Below are 22,917 nucleotides of genomic sequence, written 5' to 3'. Positions count from 1 at the left end.
TGAAGGGAAGTATATGGGGCACGTGAGTCTGGTTTAATATATTCGGTAACACTTTACAATAAGGTTTCGTTTGTTAACTAGTTAAATACATTAGTTAACATGAACTAACATGTAAAAAAATATTTCTAAAGCATTTGTTAGTCTTAGTTAATGTTAATTTCAACAATAAACAGTTGTATTTTTTTAAACTAACGTTAACACAGATCTATAAATACTGTAACAAATGTATTCCTCATTAGTTAATATTTGCTAACGTTAACTAATCGGTCCTCATTGTAAAGTGTTACACATATTGCATAGTTATCTTTTCACAGTCCAACAAATTTCTACACAAAAAGTTAATGTTGCCTTAATTCTATATGGTACTGAAATACAGCTCATCACTTGATATAGGGCACCACCTAGAGGATCTTTGTGGAACAAGTTCATTTTACAATAAAATAAAAAATAAAGTAAATCAATATTGCTTCCCAGTAAATGATTTAATATTAGAGATCCCGCCCTTTATGCTTTTAATATTTAAAGGAAAAAAAGTATTACAATTTCTTAATATGTGTGAACAAAAAGAACAGATGTTTATAATATGTATACTCTATATAAGACAACAAAGGTCAATATTCCTTTGCATCATGCCAGATTTTACATTGGACTTCAAATGGTGACCCAAGCCCAGTACCAAAATTGTGTATCATACAAAAGCAAACAAAATGTTCCAAAAACTCATTCATTAATATAATCATTAAGTGTAGATTGATCAATAAGCAACATTGGCATACCGTGGGCTGAATATATTGCATCATCTGAATAAGTTGATAAGCTGTCTGCGATTCTATCAGAACATACCTGTGACAAATTTGTGAGTCATGATGACCCAAAAGGCTCAGGACCACTGTCCTACAAAAAGATGAATTACAAAATGAAAAGATTAAGCCACCTGGGCTACTTCCCTCCTAGAAAAACAAAATCAGCCTGCTGTTGATTTAACAGAGGTCACATCACTTCTTAAAGCGGGAGTGAGTACCCACGACCATATAACTGTCCCGGGACAGCTCTCTCTTGACTGGAGACCTGCCGCTAGGCTTGCATGTTTTGGTTCCAGGCCGGGCGATCATGGTCATCCTGCACGGGTCATGCTTTAATAAGTAAGTACCAAAGGTCTCCCATCCACCACCAACACGCACCATGGCATGTTTATCATTCAACATCTGTAAAAGTCAGAAAACATGATTTGTTCAATAAAACCATTTCACTGATGTTTCTTCAACTATTGGCATGTTTTTAAAACATAAAATCTTTTAAAACTCTCATCTAACAATGTCCAATAGAGTTAGTAGGTATACAGTCTTTTTTCTCACCACACTGTTATTTCCAACACATCTCAAAGCATGTGTTGTGTTTAGCATTCCTAATGTGGAAATTGTGGTGATAGAACTCTATCAATATCCAACTCTATTGTATTTCTGTTTAATGCTAGCATTTATATATCTTAACAATTATTGGCAATGACACACAATAAAAATATAATGCTTACAACCTATAGCCTCATCACATATTACATCTGAAACATGATCCTCGCTGATACTGTTGTTGGCTAACAATATAACAGTTACGCTATAACTTCTAAAAAACTTTATTAGGGGCAAGATTGTTCATTGTGATTACAATGATGTCATGGCTGTGGGACAGTAATGTTTTTTGAAGCCTATTATTTTAATTTATATAAATAATTTCCACAAAACAAATACTGAAATTAAATGATAATTAATATTTTATGAATTTTAGTTTAAGATTGGAAATTGGGGGGGGGGGGGGGGGGGGGGGTCTACACATTAAAATCTACACATTAATGGCATTTATGTGATCTTCATAAAAACAATCTGTTTATATCAACCCCTTGAGACGAAAGTCAAGAAACACTTGTGTATATAAAACAAATGCCATTTCTCCTGTGTGTGTGTGTGTGTTTCTTTAAAATGATCTCCCTAATACCCCCTCCTCCTTCATAAAATATTCAAAGTCTACATCTAATATGCAACAGATCTGATGAAAGGCAAATGATCCCAGAGAGAGAGAGAGAGAGAGAGAGAGAGGAGAGAGAGAGAGAGAGAGAGAGAGAGAGAGAGAGAGAGAGTGTGTGTGTGTGTGTGTGTGTGTGTGTGTGTGTGTGTGTGTGTGTGTGTGTGTGTGTGTGTGTGTGTGTGTGTGTGTGTGTGTGTGTGTGTGTGTGTGAGAGAGAGTGAGTGAGTGAGTGAGTGAGTGAGTGAGGCTGTGCAGTTAAAATCTCATTAAGCCTAATGAAACACCACCACTCACAGCACCAGCTGAGCACCATCGCAGGAAACACACACACACGGGCATTTCCGACATACACCTACGGCGCGTGGCGTGAAGCTCACTCGCTGCCACGGCAACCGCTCCCGAGCATGAACAAGACACACGAAATAGAAATGCTCTGAAACTAGTAAGGGTCATGTCTCCTGAGAAATGTGTCTCTGTCCCTTGAGGCACGACAGTCATCTATTTCCTCCTCCCCTCCATCTTATCAGTCTTGACCCTCTCATTACAAAGCTGTTAAGCTGTTGGTAATACAACCAGATTTATATGTTTTGCACCTCCCACCCCTCCAAACCCTTTTAGCTTGATGCATCCTAATAGAGGGATAGGCTATAGCCTATTCAAGCGCGCGCACGTTTGCCAAGCAGGATAATTCTAATTACCATGCGGTTTGATCAGTCTCAGCTGTTCCCAAGCAGATTAAAATGTCAGGGTTGACAGAAGAGGTAAGGGCAAGTGATAATTAACAAACACATAGAAAGCCGCGAGGGAGGAGGGGGAGTCTGTTTAAAGGTCCCATATTGTCAAAAATGAATTTTGCTTTTTTTTCATGATAGCAGAGGTCTAGGGGCTATGAAAACTACCATAAGTTTCAAAACAGTCAATCCACAGACAAATGCACACAGCCTGCATAAAGTAACTGTGCCTTTTCACGAGCCGTTGTGACTTCCGTATAAATGTGATGTCAGAACTACTCAGTCTCCGCCTTCAGTCTCCACGACACCACCTCTGCCCACCGTCCCTCCCTCCCTCCTTCCTTTTGCCCAACCCCCAGACAACATTGTTGCTGAGCAACAACAACACGGAAACATGTCGAGAAAATGCTGTTCAGTCGCTGGATGTAGAGACCTGCACTCCAGCGGGACCCAACGCAGCAGAGTGCGGAGCGGGACTAGATTTGATGGCCGAGTGCGGGCCTAAGGTAGCCTACTCGTGTGTGTGCGGGTTGCGGGAGAATAAAACGATTTGCGGGACTCCTGCAAAATATAAATATCTAAAACTAAAACATCTAAAAACAAATAAATTGTTAAATATGTTGCACAAAAGCAACAAGAATAACTAAAACAATTTACAGGCCAGAACGAGTTTCTATTTATAACATGTTTGCAGCATTGAGCAATGTAGCCAATCACAGACATGTGTTGATTTCTTGAACACAATGACCAATGAGATGCATTTAAGAGGGAATCCACTCACCGCTCAAAACTTGAGTTTTTGTTCAGTGCTGAATTCTGCATGCTGGCAAATCCTCTGATTATAATAAGTGTTGACATTATGAAAGATGTATTGTGCAGTCAGCTTCACTGATAATAACGGAGCTTTGTGAGATCGCGATGAACTGAGATATCTGCTTTTTAGGAATTATTAAGGAAGCGCACTTTGCGCTATTTCTGTCATGCCAAACCATGCATGTAGTAGCCTATGCTTGATTTTATGTTAAGTTAACAGTGGTTTGTGAATGTTTATGCTTTAATAACAAAATAATTTATCACCATCATTACAGGTGTTTTATTTACCTTACTTGTGAGCATCACCAACCAGCCACAGCAGGCTACAGCATACATGACCCTAGTTACCTGTGGTTGGCCTGGCCGTGCGTCACTCAGAAAACAACAGGCCAATCAGAAGATAGGCTCATGAATATTAAAGAAATAGTTCACTTTGAAATAAAATTTTGGTATGTTTTAGCTTACCTCAAGGGCATCCAAGATAGGTGTCTTTGTTTTTCCGCAGTAGTTTCAATTTTGATTTTTTTGGTCAAACCGTTCTTGTCTGTCAGTCATATAATGCAGGTCTATGGTCACCACCTCAAAGAGCATGCACAGAGAAGTCCAAATTAAACAATTCCCCATCATAAGTACACATTGATGGCCTAAGACACGAAACGAGCGGTTTGTGTGAGAAAACGAACAGTATTTATATAGTTTTTACCTCTTGTACACAACCACGTCCAAGTGATCTGAGGGCGCGCGCGCTTCCGGGTGTGTGACGTGTGCGCGCGTTCTGGCTCAAGCAGACCTCACTTACAATCATAGGGAACTGTTTTAATTTGGACTTCTCTGTGCATGCTCTTTGAGGTGGTGACCATAGACCTGCATTATATGACTGACAGACAAGAACGGTTTGACCTAAAAATATCAAAATTGAAACTACTGCGGAAACAAAGACACCTACATCTTGGATGCCCTTGAGGTAAGCTAAAACATACCAAAATTTAATTTCAAAGTGAACTATCCCTTTAAGGACAGGGCAAAATCTACCTGTTCTTGGCAGAGCTCCTGAGAAAGGAGCTGTAAAAATATATTGGGATGTTTTTTGGTACTTATACAGCAAATTCTTAAATACATCAAAACCTAAAATAAAACTTCAAAAAGGTGTGCAATATGGGACCTTTAAAGAAACCCCGCGTGAACCTTTAGCGCTTCCGACCTGTAGGCCTACGTGAATAAAAACAGTCGACGACAGTGTAGAATGAAAGAATAATGTTAGGCCCTATTAATTCAGTGATGCAAAAATGGAATGGGAATGCAGAGTGGGACGAACAGTGTGTTCCATTACAAATAATTGACATGCTATTCTGAAAGCTTGTGTGGTCAAAGTCAAAGTCAAACTCCAACCTCATTCCATATTCGCATTTACAACCCTCCTTTAGCCTCTCATCTCATTCTCTATTATATATAATGACAGCGAAATTGATTTTTAGTCTTTTTTGCTCGTCTTTTTTTCTCCACTGAAAAATAAATGGGAAAGAGACAAGAGCGACCTGTTGTTAATACACTGACCACTAGATGGCAGATTGTAGCTTTTATATCCTTGTTTGAACAGGACCTGATTGAGTACACATCCAGGATAGAGTTCAAATAGCCAGAATGTGTTCTAAAAAGGGGCTGTATATTATACACTAATTATATTAGTGAAGTGCAGCTTGTAATAATAATAATAATTTGTTACATTTATATAGCACTTTTCTAGGTACTAAAAGCGCTTTACATGGAAGGGGGAATCTCCTCAACCACCACCAATGTGCAGCACTCACCTGGATGATGCGACGGCAGCTATATTGCGCCAGAACGCCCACCACACACCAGCTTACTGGTGGAGAGGAGACAGTGATGAAGCCAATCAGTATATGGGGATGATTAGGAGGCCATGATGAACAGAGGCCAAGGGGCAAATTTGGCCAGGATGCCAGGGTTACACCCCTACTCTTTTTCGAAGAACATCCTGGGATTTTTAATGACCACAGAGAGTCAGGACCTCGGTTTAACGTTTCATCCGAAGGATGTATTGTAGCCAATAGTAGAAGAAATGGCTGAGATGGCAAACAGTAGTAACCCACTTTAAAAAAAACAAACAGATTAGCTATAGTTTGTACACACAGGAAAAGCTCTTTAAAAGCACATCAAGCTGCTATAGAGACAAAAACAAGACCACCAGGGCCTGGGCTGTTTTGCTGTCTACCTCTGTCCTCGATGCACCTGGATGAGATTCATATCTTACCCTTAATCTGCCTTTTGTGTAAAAAGAATGAATAATGAATATGTCCTTAATTACTGAACAGATCACAAAGCGAGATAAACTTAGTGGAACATATATAGCAAAAATACACAAACGTACAAAAAGTGCTAAAAGGCTGAGAAGATGTGTTAGCCATGTTCATGTAAATGAGGTGTCCGTGAAAGGAGAGTTTTGCCAGATAAAGGTAAACAGTTTTCAACAGTCTGTGTTTAAATGGCATTATGCTTTCCAGTCAGATCTAAAGAGAGAAGTATTCATGAACCCATTAACATCCCTGGTAATGACAGACATGGCACGAATCGTATTTCTTAATGATTCACCGATTCTTCACCCCTTCTGTTATACAGCTCAGCCATTGTGATGATCTAATGGATCTTCCTTCTCTTTCATTTTAGCCCAGGATGTCTCACACACACACACACACACACACACACACACACACAAAAAAAAAAAAACCTTGTCCCACTCCCTTCCACTGAAAAGAAGGTTGAGAAATGATATTAAAAGCTCCCTTTCTGTTTGAGTGCTACAGTAAGCCTTTCTCTCTAATTGGATCTCTGACAGAAAGCAGCTGCTTTTCTTCCACTACCACATTCTGTTGCCCTGAAAGATTTGTCTGATTGAAAAATCATAAAAGGGAGTGGTGGAGCGAAGGCTTTAAGTCTCTGAATACAATCACACTACTAATCACTCGATCAGTAACCAACGTATAAATTAATTCTACTTTTATGGCAACTTTTGCAATCAAAAAAGTGCTGATCTATAGTCTAACAACAGTGCCTTCTAAGTAACTTGTCTCTTGTTGCTTCAAATTACCCTAGAGTGTCAATCATTGGTTGTTGAATAGTATCATAGGAGAAAATGAAAAAAAGATTTATTTCAATTCTCCCCTCCAGTTGAGAGACTATACACAAGTTTTTGACTTATACTTGATATATAAAAGTAGATTTCAATGTCTCGTTTGTGTTTCTAGGAAGAAAGTAAGATCTGTCATGACAACTCTCTGAGTATTTGGCATGGTGGTAATGGATATGACAATGGATATGATATGTTTGGTCTTGGCCGAATAGATCTGCCACGCTGCTGAAGCTCTTATTGCTGCTGCTGTGTACGGGACTTGCTACTGTCAATACATACACAACACGCTGCTGTGAGCAAGTAAGACATACAGCTGTTGTATAATATAGAATACATGAATTACCTGTAGCAGATCTATACAGGTGGAGCTGGGGAAGGTGGAGGTATTTTAAAAAAGCGCTGCAAATGCTACAGCAAATGACCAAGTATTTGAAGGTTGAGCAGCTACAGATTGACTATACTTCTAAAGCAGGAACCAATCAGCTGTGCCCTATAGAGAATGATGTGATTGCAAGCAGATTGAGTTAAGGACCTATTAGCCTGCGCCATCCAGAGTTTCATGACAGAACTTTATATTGCTAGATCAATTTCAAAATGACAAAAGCAAGGGAAGTTCTCATTAACGTTCACAAACAGCTTGATGTATTGATGGCTATTAATGTGACAGTGTTACATAAGTGTATTCCAATATGTTTAATTAAGCATGTAATGAGTTTGTATATGACCCCAAATGAACAAAGTGACAATTCTGTTAAGAATTCAACTATTCCCTGAAGGGTTTAGATGCATTGTCTCATTTAAAGACTCCAAAAACCATACATGACCTTTTAGGCATTTTGAGTTTTAACATAATCTAAATTCTGTGTATTTTCAGTTTGAGCATTTTATTATTGTTTCTTGTGCAATATTTGTGTTCTTTTCTGGTATATATGAACCGACTTTCCAGCCCTGATCCTAGATATTTGTTAGTCTGAACCTCCTTTTTTCCCTATTCAAAGGTGTGAACCTTTTCTTCATGTTGCCAGGCAACACCAGCTCCCATGAGGCTTTGCCTTGACTGAGTCCTGTGTTCTTTCAGGTTCAAAACTAATATTTGTGCTTCTAAAGAAACAGTGAAAGCACAGCAAAGCTTGTTGACAAATCCATGCTTATAACAAATAATGAGACATGAGTTTTCATATCGCTTCATATACTGTACTTACACAGAAATAAATGGAAACCTGCAATAATAAAATATCGAGTAACAATTGTGGTGGAAAAAGCAGTAGATGGTACATACCCTGACATAGAGAACTTTGTCTCCAACACGATAATGGCCTTTTGGCTGCTTCTCAATGCAGAATTTGACTGGACATTTGCATGGTGGATCCTCTGATATCTCCCTCACCTGAAACAAAGAAAACATGCTTTTGATAATGAGTACGAAGTCTCAGGATTGGGAAACCGCATACAGTATATGACCCTAAAAGTACTCACAATCTCATCCAGCAGGTTACCGCTGCTCTTTTTCCCATTAGTCTTTGCAAGGCCGTTTGTCGGAGAGGGTGGCTTTGATTTGACGGGTGTTCCGATGGGTGATGGTGTAGTTGGTGAAGTTTGCTGAGGATCTGACTGGGGGTTTGAGTCAGAGAAGATGGACGTGGACTCTGGGGGAGGGGTAGGGGCCAGATGAGGGGAAGGAGATGAGATGGATGAGGGGGTTGAGATTGCAGGGGGCTCTGGATCAGGAGTGAAAAAAACAGGTGGGGTGGAGGGAGATGGCAGAGGTGAGGCAAAGAACATGGATGGTGACAGAGACTCATCTTCCTCTTTCTCAATCTCTCTCTCAAGCTTGACCAACGCAGGCGGCTCAACGCCATACCTGAGTGAGAACGTTTATTCAGCTGTGACTGAGAGATGAAAATATGATGATGACATGTGATAGTAAACGACTGTAAAGGATCAAAGGAGCTCACCTTGAAGCAATTCTGGCAAGTTGCATGAGACACAAGCACACATCCCTCGGATGCCTCTGAAGAACTGATGAAACACATACATTATCTTATGCACACAGCAAAATCCTCAGAGACTAATGATATCAGCATGTTTAAAACAAACATATACAGTACTTTACCCTGGGTGTAACAATGGACAAGACCAAGCTTTGAAAGTCACATACAAAGATTCTCTAAGCGAAAATAAATTTGATACGTCTATTCAGCTAAATAACATTATACACTCTCAAATAACATTATCATATCCCTGCAAAGAGAATGACAATGACTGAAAGAAGCCTCAGTTTTGTATCTAGAATCTCACTGAGAACAATCTTTTGTTTACTCAGTATTTTTGAGTAAAAAAAAAGATATCTTATTCAATATTTTATTTAAAAATATCTATACACCCTTAAAACAAGATAAATGTATTTGAGTAGCATAATATATAAAATCTAAAATAATAATAATAATGAGGTTTAAGAAAACAAAAAATATATATTTTCCAATTAAACTATAATAAAAAACACCTTTATTATTTCTAAATGTATTATAAATTATTATTTCTTACCCCATTGGCAAATCATTTTCTCTTCATCTCACTAAATTTGAGTTTGATTTCTCTGAAAAAAAGCCTTTATATCTTGTGTCATTTTGCTTCAAGAAAATGTATCTTGCTTTAAGGATGTTTCGATATTTTTCCTGGAAAATAAGACAAAAATACTGAGTAAAAAGACTTTGTCATGTCTTAATGAGACAATAGCCATACTAAACACTGCAGAGCATTTTCATCCTCTAACTAAGTCATTAAAAGATGTTTGCATGAGCTTCCAAACCCATTTTTGAGCCTTTGCAGACACAAAACAAACTTTGTAGTGTTTGCAGTGACATTAGTGTTATCTTTGTTGTACAGTGGAAAAAGTTTGGGGAAAAAACTAGATGCTAATTTTGTGATCCTTATGAAAACAAAGTAACAATAGCTAAATCCAAAATAGCCTCGTTTTTAAAACTATGATAAATGTCGGCTAGATTTACAGTCCTAATAATTGGGTATCAATATACACTAATTTGAGGTATAAAATAAACCGAATGTTATTTTTCTGAATTTGGAAAATACACATTCATTTTAGTTTTAAACAGTGAAATGCATTTAAACAGACAGGCATGTGCACATACAAAAGTCAACTGCGGGACTCTTTGAAAAGCACAGACACAAAGTTAGATCGACACACTGGTTCAACTTCTGTCACTGCAAATGTCCCTCAGGTTTTAAGTTTTTATCAGCCCTCTCTTCATGTAATATGACCTATAAACCTGTAAAACAACCAGAGCATAAAGACTGAGAAAAGGGTTTTGTTGCATTTATAGCAGTTATTGAACACTAGCTCATGCTGCATTATTTTATCTATCCTCTCAAAACCTTTCAATGTGCACTCTTTTTCATTTTCACAATTATTGTATTGTATTCTCTATCTATCTTTGACCCTATTTTTTCATTCCCCTTTTCCCTTCTGACATACTGTCCTTTCCTTTTCTATTTCCTTCTCTTTCTCTCCATTATTCAACACACAGTGATGGACAGCAGGGGCCAAGGGTGTGACGCTGTGAACAGTAGAGTGACACAGATATTGATACTGCTTGGCTATTCAGCAGTTCTTTAGGGCCACAGCCCCACAGAACGACAGCCTGCGACACAGAGACAGAGGAATTGAGGCCTTTTCTAACTGGACATCTCACTTAAAGGGTTAGTCCAACCAAAACAAATAAAAAAATAAATAAATAAAATAAAAAATGTTATAAGTCTTGCAGGTTTTGAACGACATGAGGGTGAGTAAATGATGACAGAATTAAAAAATTTGGGTGAATTAACCCTTTAATGATCTCATAAGTGTAAAAGTGGGCAAGGACATCACGGATCTTTCTACATTTACATTTACATTTATTCATTTAGCAGACGCTTTTATCCAAAGCGACTAACAAATGAGAACAATAGAAACAGAACTAACAGTAGGACAACAACATGCAAGTGCTATGACCTTTCTGAATTTAATCTAACGCAGTACATGTTAAAATTATTATTTATTAAAAAAAAAAAAAAAAAAAATTTAATAGAAGAGAAAGTGTTAGTATTACTGGATCAAGTGCTGTCGAAAAAGATGCGTCTTCAGCCGTTTCTTGAAAGTGGCTACGGACTCAGCAGCTCTGGTTGAGTTAGGCAGATCATTTCACCAGCAGGGAACAGTCATGGTAAAACATAACCCTTAATTTTCCAGTGATTTCTTCTGAGATTTTCTCTTTTGTAGCATCATTCGCCCCCCTAATGCTGATTGGCTGACACGTTTGTTGTTGTGTCGGACCGACTAAAATCCAAACAGCATCTTTCTGTGCTGAAAAGGTGTCCATAGTTCTCAGGATTGTTGATGAATAGTCTCAGACGTACAAGCACATTGCCACTTGTATTGAAACCAAAGAACCTAGTCAGCTTAAAGGTGGGATCAGTAGTTTTTGAAAAATGTTGTTTGGATTTTAGTCAGCTTTTGGACCCGCATTAATATTAGAAACACTGTCCAGCGCTGGAGAGAGAGACGCGGGAAGGCCTGAAAACAGACGCGGAGGTTGCTTTTTTATTCGCTCCACACGTGAGTAACACTGGGTTTGAGTGTCATCGTGTGTCTTGAGCTGCTGTGCTGTTGGCAACTAACAACCAACTCTTGTTTGTAATTACTATTGTGTACTGTACGTTAATTTTTTGTGCTTCCTTGTCATTCGTTCATCATCTGCGCTTTATTTTTCATGAAGCATTATTCTGTTGCGCTTCTGTAAACAGACATCCACTCTTGGATTGCGTATGTAACGGAGGCCAGTTAGTCAGAGTCGCTCTGACGAGTGCTAGCGAATGCGGGGTTTGGCGTCATTCTGTTTAGTGCACTTGACTCGCTTGCAGGGGGATCAGGGTTCGAGACCGACTCAGAGCAGGGCTGTTAGGATTGGAGTGTGTGTGTTTTGGAGGCGGAGCAATGAAGAAGGGGTGTGTTTGTCAAATTTCAAATGTCAACATTGGCCAAGAGCATATTTCAAAAACGACTTACTCCACCTTTAATCACAAAGAAAGAGTATTCACAAGCTAATATCTGAAACATAAACAAACAAACAAAAAGCCTATCCTTGATAGGATTAAAGAAATCTGCTGCTGCTTTGAAACACTCACCAAGATCTTCAGACTCAAACAGATGTGATGGCTCCACTCCAATTTTACGGCACCAGAACAGAAAGTTAGCTGTATTGTCCCGAGCAAAGAACGATCCAGAGGCTGCATCAGGCCGCCAGCGAACCACGCGCCGAATAAAGGGCTATGAACACAACAGAAATCAACTGAATTGTAACTCTGGTTAGCTTATTATGTGCTCATTTGAATATTTTATAGTTTAAAATAGCACAACAGATAGTTTCCCCTCTGTTAGGTGACACTATATTCAAATAACATTTATAGTTAAAAAATATATATGGGGGTATTAAGTTTAGGATCAAACTACCCATAATATGAGCACCTTGCCAATGCTGGCCATAATCATTTTCTCCTGTAGCGCTTCTGCAAGCTGACACAAGACGACACCAGTGTCTAGTCTGTCCATGAAGTTATCCACTGTTATGTCCAAACCTGTACAGGAAGCATTCAGAGAGACAAATGAACATTAGGAGAGAGATAAAGAATGATCAATAGGCTTATAGTAATAAAGAGTGAGGTTATAAAAGCACTGATTAAATTGTAGTGGATGAACTGGTAGCTGTAAAATGCATAGTGACACTTAGTACAAGGGGAACCATCAGGGCCCTCTAGGCCCAAACTATTGTAAAAAAAACAAAACATTTTTAATAAAAAGTCATCAGTTCTAATGTTATTTTAGGAATTTATAACTTGACCATAAACATCTCAAATCTGCTTTCAACTCTGTGAATGGTGTTCCAGCTGTGAAATTACAGACTGATTTCAAATGACAGGAAAATTGACCAATCATATCTTTCCTCTAAATGGGTGGGGATTCCTTTGATCAAGTTTATGACGTGTTTGGCTCGCTGTGAGGAACTCGATCGAAAAAAAAAAAAAGCTGATAAAATCGTTATTCACTATTCACAAGCAACATTAATGAGGAGGTGATCGTTGCTAATTTATCATCCACGCTGTTTTCAAGGTTAACTTTTAAAGAAAAGCTGGAGTTAGTGGCAGAGGAAGACCTACACCAGAGCTTAATTTTGTGCAGAAAGCCAAAGCTTTATTTAAACCATTTCGATCCCAGCAATTATAAGCGAGAAAACTGGATGACAGAATCAATCAAGAAGCTAAAGCTTTATTGCTGGAATTGTTTGCTGTTTGGGTAAGTTATTTGAATTCTAATAGGTTATATGACTGATTATATTCTGGCTGCCACTACTGTTTTATGTCAAGCTTTAGAGGCCGTTTACATGACACTGTTTTCAACTAAAAACGGAAGACTATTTATGCGACAACGGCTTTTTGGTGGCCTGAAAACACACTTTTGAAAACGGTCTCCGTGTAAACAACAGCTAGGCTGATTTAAGGCTGAGTTAAATTTTTTCCCTACAAGGGAAAGGGGTGAGAGGGCCAAGGTTCAATAGTCACGGTTCGCTACTGGTGTACACACAGTACAATACAAGTTTTATGGTTGTTGTTTTACCTTCCTTACATATCCTCTTCTCCATCTTTTGTTTATCAGTTTTCAGTACCTTAGGCAACTCGAAGACGCCCCAAAAATCCTCTAAGTACACTTGCTCTGAGATTCTCACGGCTGTGCAGACACATTCCTGAGGCCTGGGTGTTAAGTACATACAGATTCAGACACAGCAGTGGTACCGGAGCTCAACCATCATGGTGAAGGGGGAGTGGGGGGCCTGGGGGGCCTGGGGAGGGGGAATACAGGAAGTGACGGCGGAGGGAAACCACAACAAAAACAGAAATCCTGATGTGCAGAATGACTGGGGATGATCATTAGCTCAGAGTGAGAGAGAAGTGTGTAGGGAAACAAAGAGATCTCCTGCTGTCTGTCAACCACAGAGCCATAATGCTTGCCCTAAGATCAACAGGAACAGGAAGAGTTGAGGGAGAAAAGTGTGTGTTAATCAGAGAAATCCATCATCAGCTTCTTTGGTGAAAACAACAACTCTGATGTTGTCTCCCTTCTAATCTCATTTTTCAGGTTGTTGTGTCTTGACTTATATTTAAGTACCGCCAGCCTTTAAAAAAAAATATATATATATATCTTTACATGTTGTGTTTTGTTTTTATCAAGCCTCTTCAGCCCTCAGTTCTGACAACAAAGGTCAAAACACGCAGGGACTCGTATAAGACACTCATATCCTGTTCTGTTTGAGAAAGGCAATTCCTCTTTTAGGGTCCCATCAGGGCATGTCCCATTGATCCAAGATGCAGAGGAATTTAAGGAATTCTATTTAAAATGGCTGTCTGTAAACACCATGATATTCCTGATCTGATGGGCACATACAGAATAATCCATATCTGTTGGCTTGTGCAGGATTTAATCAAGATTTTATCCGACTGTGTAAATAAGGTTTTATCCTTTGAACTGACACCAAGCAATGGGAATGGGAGAAAGGGTAACCTTGAATCCTTGTTTGTCAGAAGATTTTACTCAAATTAGAAAAACTGACTTAAATTACTGACACTGCTGTAAAGCTGAAATGCAAAACATGTCCAGAAAATTGCATTTGGGAAGCACAAGGTACAGTACCATCTTCTCCTGGAGTTGTGACTAATAATAAAACAAGTGGGCCAATTGGTGACCAGGGATGGCTATCATTTTACATTTACAACTTTCCTTGACACTCGAGATCTAGTTAGAAGTTTCCATGTGTTGAACTGCCAAAATCAATTTATGGTTGTTGTAAAAGACTCAATGTTGCCCTAAAGATTAAGCCCAGCCAGTGTATTTTTGAGAAATGTCTCAGCGTTTTTTTCTCCATACACTGGAAGTCAATGGTGACCAAATCGGTTTGGTTACAAGCCCTCTTCAAAATATATTTTTTTAGTGATCCACAGAAGAAATAAAGTCATATAGTTTTAAAATGACATGAGGGTGAGTAAATAATGACAGAATTGTCATGTCTGGATGAGCTATCTCTTAAAGGTTTTCAGTTCGCAAATCAGCAATCGCTAATTCTTATGCAAATATGAATATACTTATATTTTCTTACCAAGGATCCTGTTTAGCCAGATGGCCAGATCTTCTTTCATGGGCAGGAGACTGGACTCATGCCTACATGCCAACCACTCGTTGTACAGGTGCAGACAGGAGAGGTCAGGTCCTGGTTCCCGCCTGGGACTTAAGGGACCATTCATACTGACTCAAGTAGTGGACTGCAGGATAGAAAAAAACAAATCATTTAAAACAAATCATACACTATAAATTGGATGAAAAATCCAGCGCTTCTTTAAATAATCTAGCATACATACCTTCGGCAGCAATGGTCAGGCTGAATGGTCCTGAATGGACTATTAAATGTGCTGTACATATGAATTATAGCAGAACATCTGTTCTCTCAATGCTTCTGTATATGGGCCACTGTCTGAATTTACCTCAACCACTGTTGGATTTACACTGTACCTAATGATGCACATCTACCTCATTCCAACTGTTCTTTAAAACTGACCGAAACAATGAAAGGGAAATATTAACATTTCTAACAGGCAAACAGGAATAATAAGTGGTGATGGGAATCAGTTTAATACTGTTTCAAAGTCAGCTATTTCCATGTCTGACTGCCGCCAGGTATTTCACAATTTATCAATTTTAGGTACAGAATTAGAATGATGGAATTAAGATTTTTCATGCTAGACTGGATGGAGAAAAGGGCAAACACAAACAGACAAATGCCAGCTCAGACACACTCTCTCTCAGGGGAGGATTTAATGTTCAAGTCTTACTTCAATCCTTAGCAACTGAAGAATGATCTGTCCTGTAATTTCTCCCCTACCCAGGCAACTATTCATCAGAGGGGCCTTTCACGTGTAGAAACATGCCCCTGTTTCCCATAACCGCCACAGTCTTGTAAGGCAGAGGAAGGAGTGTAGACACCTGCAGGGCAGATGTGTGCAATTGAAACAGGCGCAGAGAGAAATAGTGGTAAATATAAGTCCACCCCAACCCCCATTTATTTTATTAAAGCTGGATGACCTGAAGCTCTTGAGTGAGATGGTGAGGAAGAGGAGATTAAGACACAAACTCTGACACAATTAGATGTTGTCCTCCACAGCATAAAGTGAGGGGTGATGAGATGGTATGTTAAGAGTGGTTTCATGAGAGCAGGGAGAAATCGGAGGCAAAGAAGAAAGTCTATCTCCCAGAAGTGCTCAAGCTTAAAGTTTTTTGTATCAATGTTTTTGGTGACACAACAGAAGATGGTGAAACATTGAAACCACACACGAGAGTGAAAAGAGGATACAAAGATGACCAGGACTATGACAAGCTGATATATCCATGAAGACAGAGTACACAAATCCTGTAGTTAATCTACAGATATCCTGAGAATATACTTATTTGCATGAAAGTGCCAAAAGAAACAATGGGGTTTTTGTGGATATTTGACATACCTCATCTACTGACAGGCTGAATAGCTTTGCCATGCAGGTGGGCCTGAACATCAGCCCATCAAAGGCCAAAGTTATATGCATGTATTTCATCCCTAATGCAACAATCACTGTCAATAATGAACCACTGGAATATGTCAACAACTTTACATACCTAGGAAGCCTCATCAGAAAGGATAATGCAGCACAAAAAGATATGCAAGCAAGGCTCGGAAAAGCTACAGGTGCATTCGCCAGACTAAAGACGGTGTGGAAATCTAGTCAATACAGCACTACCACAAAGTCCTGCTTTATGGCTCAGAATTCTGGCGATTTACTGAGGGCGACATGAACAAGATCAGCGCCTTTCACAATGGATGCCTCAGGAGGATATGTTGTATATACCTGGCCTGTGAAAATCAACAAAGAAGAACTGTACAGGAGAACAAAGATTCAAAGTGTGGTCCCTGAGATCAAGCGTCGTCAAAGCCGATGGCTTGGACATGTTCTCAGAATGGACCAGGATTGAATCGCAAAGACTGCCATGATGAGGACACCACCTGGCAGAAGAAAACAACATGGGAAGAGATGCAGCACACCACAAATAATCGAGCTAAATGGAAGCAAATCTTTGATACCTTGTGTCCCACTAGGGACAAAGAGTAACATAACATCCACATGATTTAATAGAGAGATTGTCAAACAGATAGGTCTGTAATATGTCAGTCTGACATATGAATTATTAGGAGGCTCATTTTGAGTCAGACAAGATCAAATAAGAGGTTGGTTAACTTGAGACTCGCTCCAACTGTGAGCTGTTGTCGACTGCTGCAGTCAAATCAGTCAAATTCACAAATGAATCACTGGCTGTGTCCCAAATTGCATACTGTCTGAGTAGGTACTTTACAACTATTAAAAAAAGGAAGTTCTATATAGCATGAATACGTGTAGTATGGAAATAATCACAAATCCTCTCCTGTGGCCTCATGGGATAGTAAAGTGTCCATTGAATGTGCACTTTAGAATCTCACCGGAAGGTCATCCGAGTACCTTTTTTGCTTGCGGTTTTATGAATACTGTGAATTCGGACATATTCTTTTAACATACTGTTTGTACGATGCAGATACGTACAGCTGTAATTGACATGCACTGGCAGAATGGATGATTTAAAAAAAGCAAGAGCTGAAGATGGCATAAACTCCAGGGACTCGTGTGTGTCAGTGATGAAGGCTGAGCCTCTTTGACCGATGGAGCATGGGAAGCCCACACAACAGGATTACAGCACACAGGTGCCACATTCACACTTACACTGCAACCTGACCATACTCAGACAGGAGGAGAGGAAGAGGTCTTCATCCAAACCCACAGACAAAAAGAGGCTTGTTCACACATACACACACACCAAGATGGACGTAACGGTAAAACACACTCACACAGACTTACGCTCCAGTTCACCGCTCACAGATAGGTGTGAACATTCATTGATACACACTGACACAAGGCTACACATGAGATACAGAGGATCAACTGCACACTTATCCAATGATATTTTCCATGCAAGCTCCTCATCAAACAGAGAAATTGGTCTAATTTTACAGGCTGTAATTGTGTCATCCACTCATGTTCTGGTTAATAACTTAAAGAATGCTGAAAGCTCTCGTCTGGGAATACAAGCTAAAACAGATACAAAATATGATTTTTAAGTGCCATACCAATCTAAGTGTCAGGTTCAGGGTATGTCCAACACAATAAATCACATTTCTGCTGGCCTGGCAGTCTGGCTTCTCTTACCTCTGTTAAATTACAGCCATGAGTTACTGTAGATAAAGGGCTTGACATTTATCATACCTAATACTGGGTTGACAGGCAAAATGTAGAGTACTTGTTCTATCAAGGAATTTGAGTGTAAAGAAAAGATCTCTTCTTCAAAGCATGACAGGGCAACACCCACGGCAACTAATTTACTTCTGGAGTAAATCCATGTATGAAAACAACACAGACTCTGTGTTTATTTTAATGGCATGTTAAGCTGAACAATATCAGTGAGGATGTTAGCACACTCAACATATTTTTCTACTACAAAGGTCTACATTTCAATGAAACTTGAGAAATCGCCATTAGCAAAAGTGATATTGCTTATAGTGAGTGGATCACAACCACAAACAGTGTAAGTGAAACTTGCAATTCATTCAAGCCATTGCGAATGTGGGATAAAATGATTTGGAGTGAAAGATGAGCACCCTCTGTATTTAGAAAACTGTGTAAAACTTTTGTTAAGTGATCAAATATTTAGTAAGGATATAGCTCTCTGTGAATGTGATGGACACGTCAATAGGTTATTTTTGCGTTAACTGTTGTCTTGTTTCTGAAAATCTGCCAAAATATGTTAACATATTAGATTCATATTAAACGTTTTTCTTTTTTTAATCATTTCTTTTATAATTATGTTCAGATTTGTCTTACCCCATATGTCTCACTTTACCTCATGGTAAAGGTCAACATATATGAATCAGAGGGAAAGTTCGGCAATTGTGTAGAGGAACAGTTCACCCAAAAAATGTATATGTATTCATGAATTCAAATGTGTGATCATCATATTCACCCTTTCATGTCTTTCTTTCTTCCATTGAACCCATAAGGAATTATTTACTACAGACTACGGATCTTTTCAATGTAATGAAGGTGAATGGTGAACACTGCTGTGCATGAAGCAAGATTTTCAAGGGAAGACTTTCAAGGAATGACAGCATAAATTTCAATCTGTTGCTCACAAAAAGCTATCATAGGACTACACAACACTTAGAAGATTGTGTAGAATAGAATATAGACATACTTGGAATATAATGCAGTATGGACTTCATTTATGGTGATTTTTGTCCATGGACACCTTTCAGTTGAATAGTATATGGTAGAGAGCAGCACAAACATTCTTCAAAACTTCTCTTGTGTTCCACGGAAGAAAGAAAGTCAAACATGTTTGGAATGACATGAGGGCAAATCAATTATTACATTGAATTTTTTGGGTGAACTATTAGTTAAGCAAAATGTTGTCTCATTCTTGCCTAGTTTAAGTCCAGATTACTGGGCAGTACTGGGCAGCACCAGAAGTAAGAGATCTGGGCCAGGTTAAGCTCTTCAATAAACATCTTCTCACACTCAAAATACACAGCCTTAATGAACTTTCTATAAGTGCAGAGTTAAGATTTGTTATACATATGAAAATGTGGCCCTAAATGTATGGCAATAATTTGTTGGGGTGCATAAAACACTAGGCTACAATCAGGGCTGGACTGGGACAAAAATCGGCCCTGGCATTTTGGCCCAGACCGGCCCACTACATATGATCATAAACACAACCGATCTTTGTACAACCTTGAATATGTATACCAACTCCTATTCCTTAAAACCACTAATGCCATGTAAAGAGTGAGTAGGAATGAGTACAAGTTAACAGATGAAATAACTACTAATTGTAAAATACAAATGAACTATACTCCACAGTGATGAATCCTAAAACAAGCTTCTGTATAAACTGCATTGGCATAGCAATACCAGTGTTTCCCACAGGATTTTTGGTAAATCTGTGGTGAGTGTATCTGTCCCTCTAGGGAGGTTCGGGGGCATGCTCCCCCATAAGAAATGTTTGTGCTTTTTAATGTTAAATTCATCAATCTGGTGCACTTTGAGAGTTCAAAATTAAGAGCTCCAACCCATATTCAGTGTGCAAACTGAACAAAGAAAAACTCAAAACTTGTGATATAGTGTCTGTCAATATTACACTACATAATAATAGTTATAATATTAATCCCATGACAGTAATAGCCATATATTGTAAAACAAATGCACTGAAAAAGAAAATTTCATAATTCGTTTTTTACTAATTTCTGTACTTGAAAGAGATAAACACATGATATCTTTTATTTTAGATATTATATTTATTTTCAGATGGCCAGTCCACCCCTGGCTACAATATTATATTGCTGTAAAATTTTACATCATACATCAAGTACTTGTCATGAAACTAATACTTAACTTCATTATGAAGACTATTTCAGCAGCTTCTTTATACATTTATTTACAGATTTGTTTATATCTGACCTCACCAAAAGAGTTGTACGATAAATAGCTGGCCTCAGATCGGAGAAAAGCACTCCAATACATTACACTATAATGACCGCTATCGAAGTTTCGAGACCGGCCTTAAAATATCGGCTAAGAAACGATTAATTTGTTAACTTATGTAAATAAACGGATGTATAATTTTAGTATAACATATTGAAATTCTGTTTTATGTTATCGCGTTATAGGTGTATCTTAAGACATAAAAAGCATGAAACAGTGCCTACCTCTGTGTCCTCAGCAGATCAGCCAACAATGTCACTGTCAAAACTTTCACTCTCTCCATACACACTCTTGGTGTCAAGTTGCATTTACACACTGGCAGTGCAAATTCACGGAGTATCACTGACGTGTTTAACAGCACGCCTGTGATCATTCATAATTGTGTAGCCATATACACAAACACTAGCTCCCACAAACAATTGTTTTGGGCAGAAAGTTTTTTTTTTTTTTTTTTTACAGAGTCGAAAGTTAAAGAACGAATAGGCTATATTAATTTGCATTTAGTTCCATCTAAACTTAAATATCTATGTTTAGCCAACAAATAGGCTAACGTAAACCGTAGGTTTTGTAAATTTCAAGTTTGTTTACACATGCGTTTAAACTTATGAAAACAGCGTTTAGGGAGCAGTTACGAGTCTCTCCGAATTCTTTGCTGATAATAATGTATAGCCTACTGTAGTTTTACAAACATGTCATATTCAGTTGATGTAGGCTACTTCATTATTAGCAAAAAACAAAACAAAAACCATTAAAAATTAAATATTTGAGCGTATTCTACATCATTTTCGTGGTTACAGAATTGCAGGAAACAAGATGTATTTTTAGGGGAAACATAGCCTATACTTTTCAGTGGAATGATTTTGCATATGGGCTCATTTCTGTCCGATGAGAAGATTAACTTCCTCTATTGTTTGTTTACCCACGTGTGATTATATTTGCATGTATAAGTCTCTGATCAGTTTATTCACTAACGTCTAACGGGTTAGTTTTAACTTTTACCAGTAGAAAGATAGATAGATAGACTTTTATTGCAGACTCATGGTCCATACTTCATAAATTCCATTCCAATTCCATTCCGTTTTGCTTGCGAATGAAGCGGTGTCTCAGTGGGCGGTCTCTACCAACCAGGATGGGAGGCCCTTTTCTATTGGTCACCCTGGATCGAAGTGACAGGTTGACCACGCCCACTACGTGTTACCGCTGCTGCCGCGCGTTGTGCGAGCGACTTGTAACATGGCGAGCAACAGGGCCTTTACTGGGTAAGATAACTGATAACGAGGCCAGTGGAGTGATTACTGATGATGAGTGTCACCTGCGCGACGCACCGGTCTCATACTATCTCGGTCCGGGTATCGTTCGTTCATTTGTTTTTGCTCTCACATACGAAAAAGAAAAAACGAGAAAACAGCTCCTTTTTCCGTTTTTTCGTTTTTTTAGAAAAACGAAAAAACGAAATTATGACTTGATTTTTGGTTTTCCCGTCCTTGCACGGAAATCAGAAAAACAACTTGATATTGGTCCGTGTACGTTTTGATAGTTTGTTTTCCAATTTGAAATGAAATAAGCAGAAACGAGAAAACGGCCCCTTTATTCGTTTTTTCGTTTTTAAAAAAAAAAACGAAAAAACGAGATTTCGGCGTGAGTTTTCGTTTTTTAGTTCACAGGCAAAAAACGAATAAATGACTTCAAAATTCGTTTTCCACATGTGGGCGGCCTGACACGCCCCCTTCCGCCTATTGGTCAAGCAAATCTGAGCATGTGACGTCATCAGTTGTCGCTCCGGTCAGGTCTGCTCAACAAAATAATAGTCAAGTCAAGTCAAGTCAAGTTTATTTGTATAGCGCTTTTCACAATACAGATTTTATCAAAGCAGCTTCACAGTTTACTCATTTAGTATTAGTATTACATTTAAATAATACAACAAAGTTTGTTTCAAGAGGAATTTATTGATTGATAAAATTAAATTAAATATCCCCAAAATATCCCCAGTCCTCTACTATGGCTACAGATTCTTAAACTGTACAGGGCAGGTCCTACTGGGCTTTCTTCTGTGCAACTTTACACGTTTCACAGAAATATTTACATCAGAAATATGAATTATTAGTCTGCCACCAGCCCGTTTTATGTAGCTGTGCGGAGTTAAATCTGCTGACAGCGCCGAGCGGGAGAGGCTCACTGACCAATGTTCAGTCAGCAGTCAGAACTTTTCTTTTAGACGCTCCGTTTTGCCACGGGATGGTGATTGCAAATACTGTAATGCCAATCGGCTGAGGGTGGGTACCAATGATGGTGAAATACATTTTTACTGAAGCTGTAATCATAGCCGCGACCCGCGAGAATGAGACAGATGATTGACAGGACGATAGCGGAGGCAATTAAAGGCGCAAGATAACTTCTGTTAACAAAAACATAAATAAAAAAAAAGTTTAATATAAGTGACTTTGTCTTTGTTTTATTGTTTTTGTTGGTTTTAATCAAATCATTGTGAACCACAAACTGAGCCTTTATTTA

The 22,917-nt window shown here is 38.6% G+C and overlaps 1 protein-coding gene across 2 annotated transcripts; it reads right to left on the bottom strand.

Annotated features, from left to right (window-relative positions):
* Positions 1-554: 554 nt before the first annotated feature.
* gas2b (growth arrest-specific 2b) lies at positions 555-20,770 on the bottom strand. Of its 2 annotated transcripts, none has more exons than XM_082162012.1 (8): positions 20,631-20,770; positions 14,913-15,075; positions 12,233-12,342; positions 11,893-12,034; positions 8,667-8,730; positions 8,188-8,572; positions 7,991-8,098; positions 555-1,205 (listed from the first exon to the last, which is right to left on the bottom strand). In XM_082162012.1, exons 2-8 carry the CDS (start codon positions 15,055-15,057, stop codon positions 996-998), a joined length of 1,164 nt encoding a protein of 387 aa, XP_082018138.1. In that variant the 5' UTR covers positions 15,058-15,075; positions 20,631-20,770; the 3' UTR covers positions 555-995. The 2 variants fall into 2 exon arrangements, with proteins under 2 accessions (XP_082018138.1, XP_082018139.1); XM_082162013.1 differs by lacking the exon at positions 20,631-20,770 and adding an exon at positions 15,643-15,977.
* Positions 20,771-22,917: the final 2,147 nt, after the last annotated feature.

Source organism: Leuciscus leuciscus (genome assembly GCF_965113295.1).
Source record: "Leuciscus leuciscus genome assembly, chromosome: 2".
Taxonomy (NCBI): Eukaryota; Metazoa; Chordata; class Actinopteri; order Cypriniformes; family Leuciscidae; genus Leuciscus; species Leuciscus leuciscus.
Note: the sequence above shows the minus strand (reverse complement) of the source record. Positions and strands in the feature narration are given on the sequence as shown.

Coding starts and splice junctions, on each gene's coding strand:
- gas2b (XM_082162012.1), bottom strand. CDS start 15,057: ATGAATGGTCCCTTAAGTCCCAGGCGGGAACCAGGACCTGACCTCTCC. Junction 12,035..12,232: donor TTATGGCCAGCATTGGCAAG/GTGCTCATATTA, acceptor TTGTGTTCATAG/CCCTTTATTCGGCGCGTGGT. Junction 8,731..11,892: donor GTTTGAGTCTGAAGATCTTG/GTGAGTGTTTCA, acceptor GTGTTTCATCAG/TTCTTCAGAGGCATCCGAGG.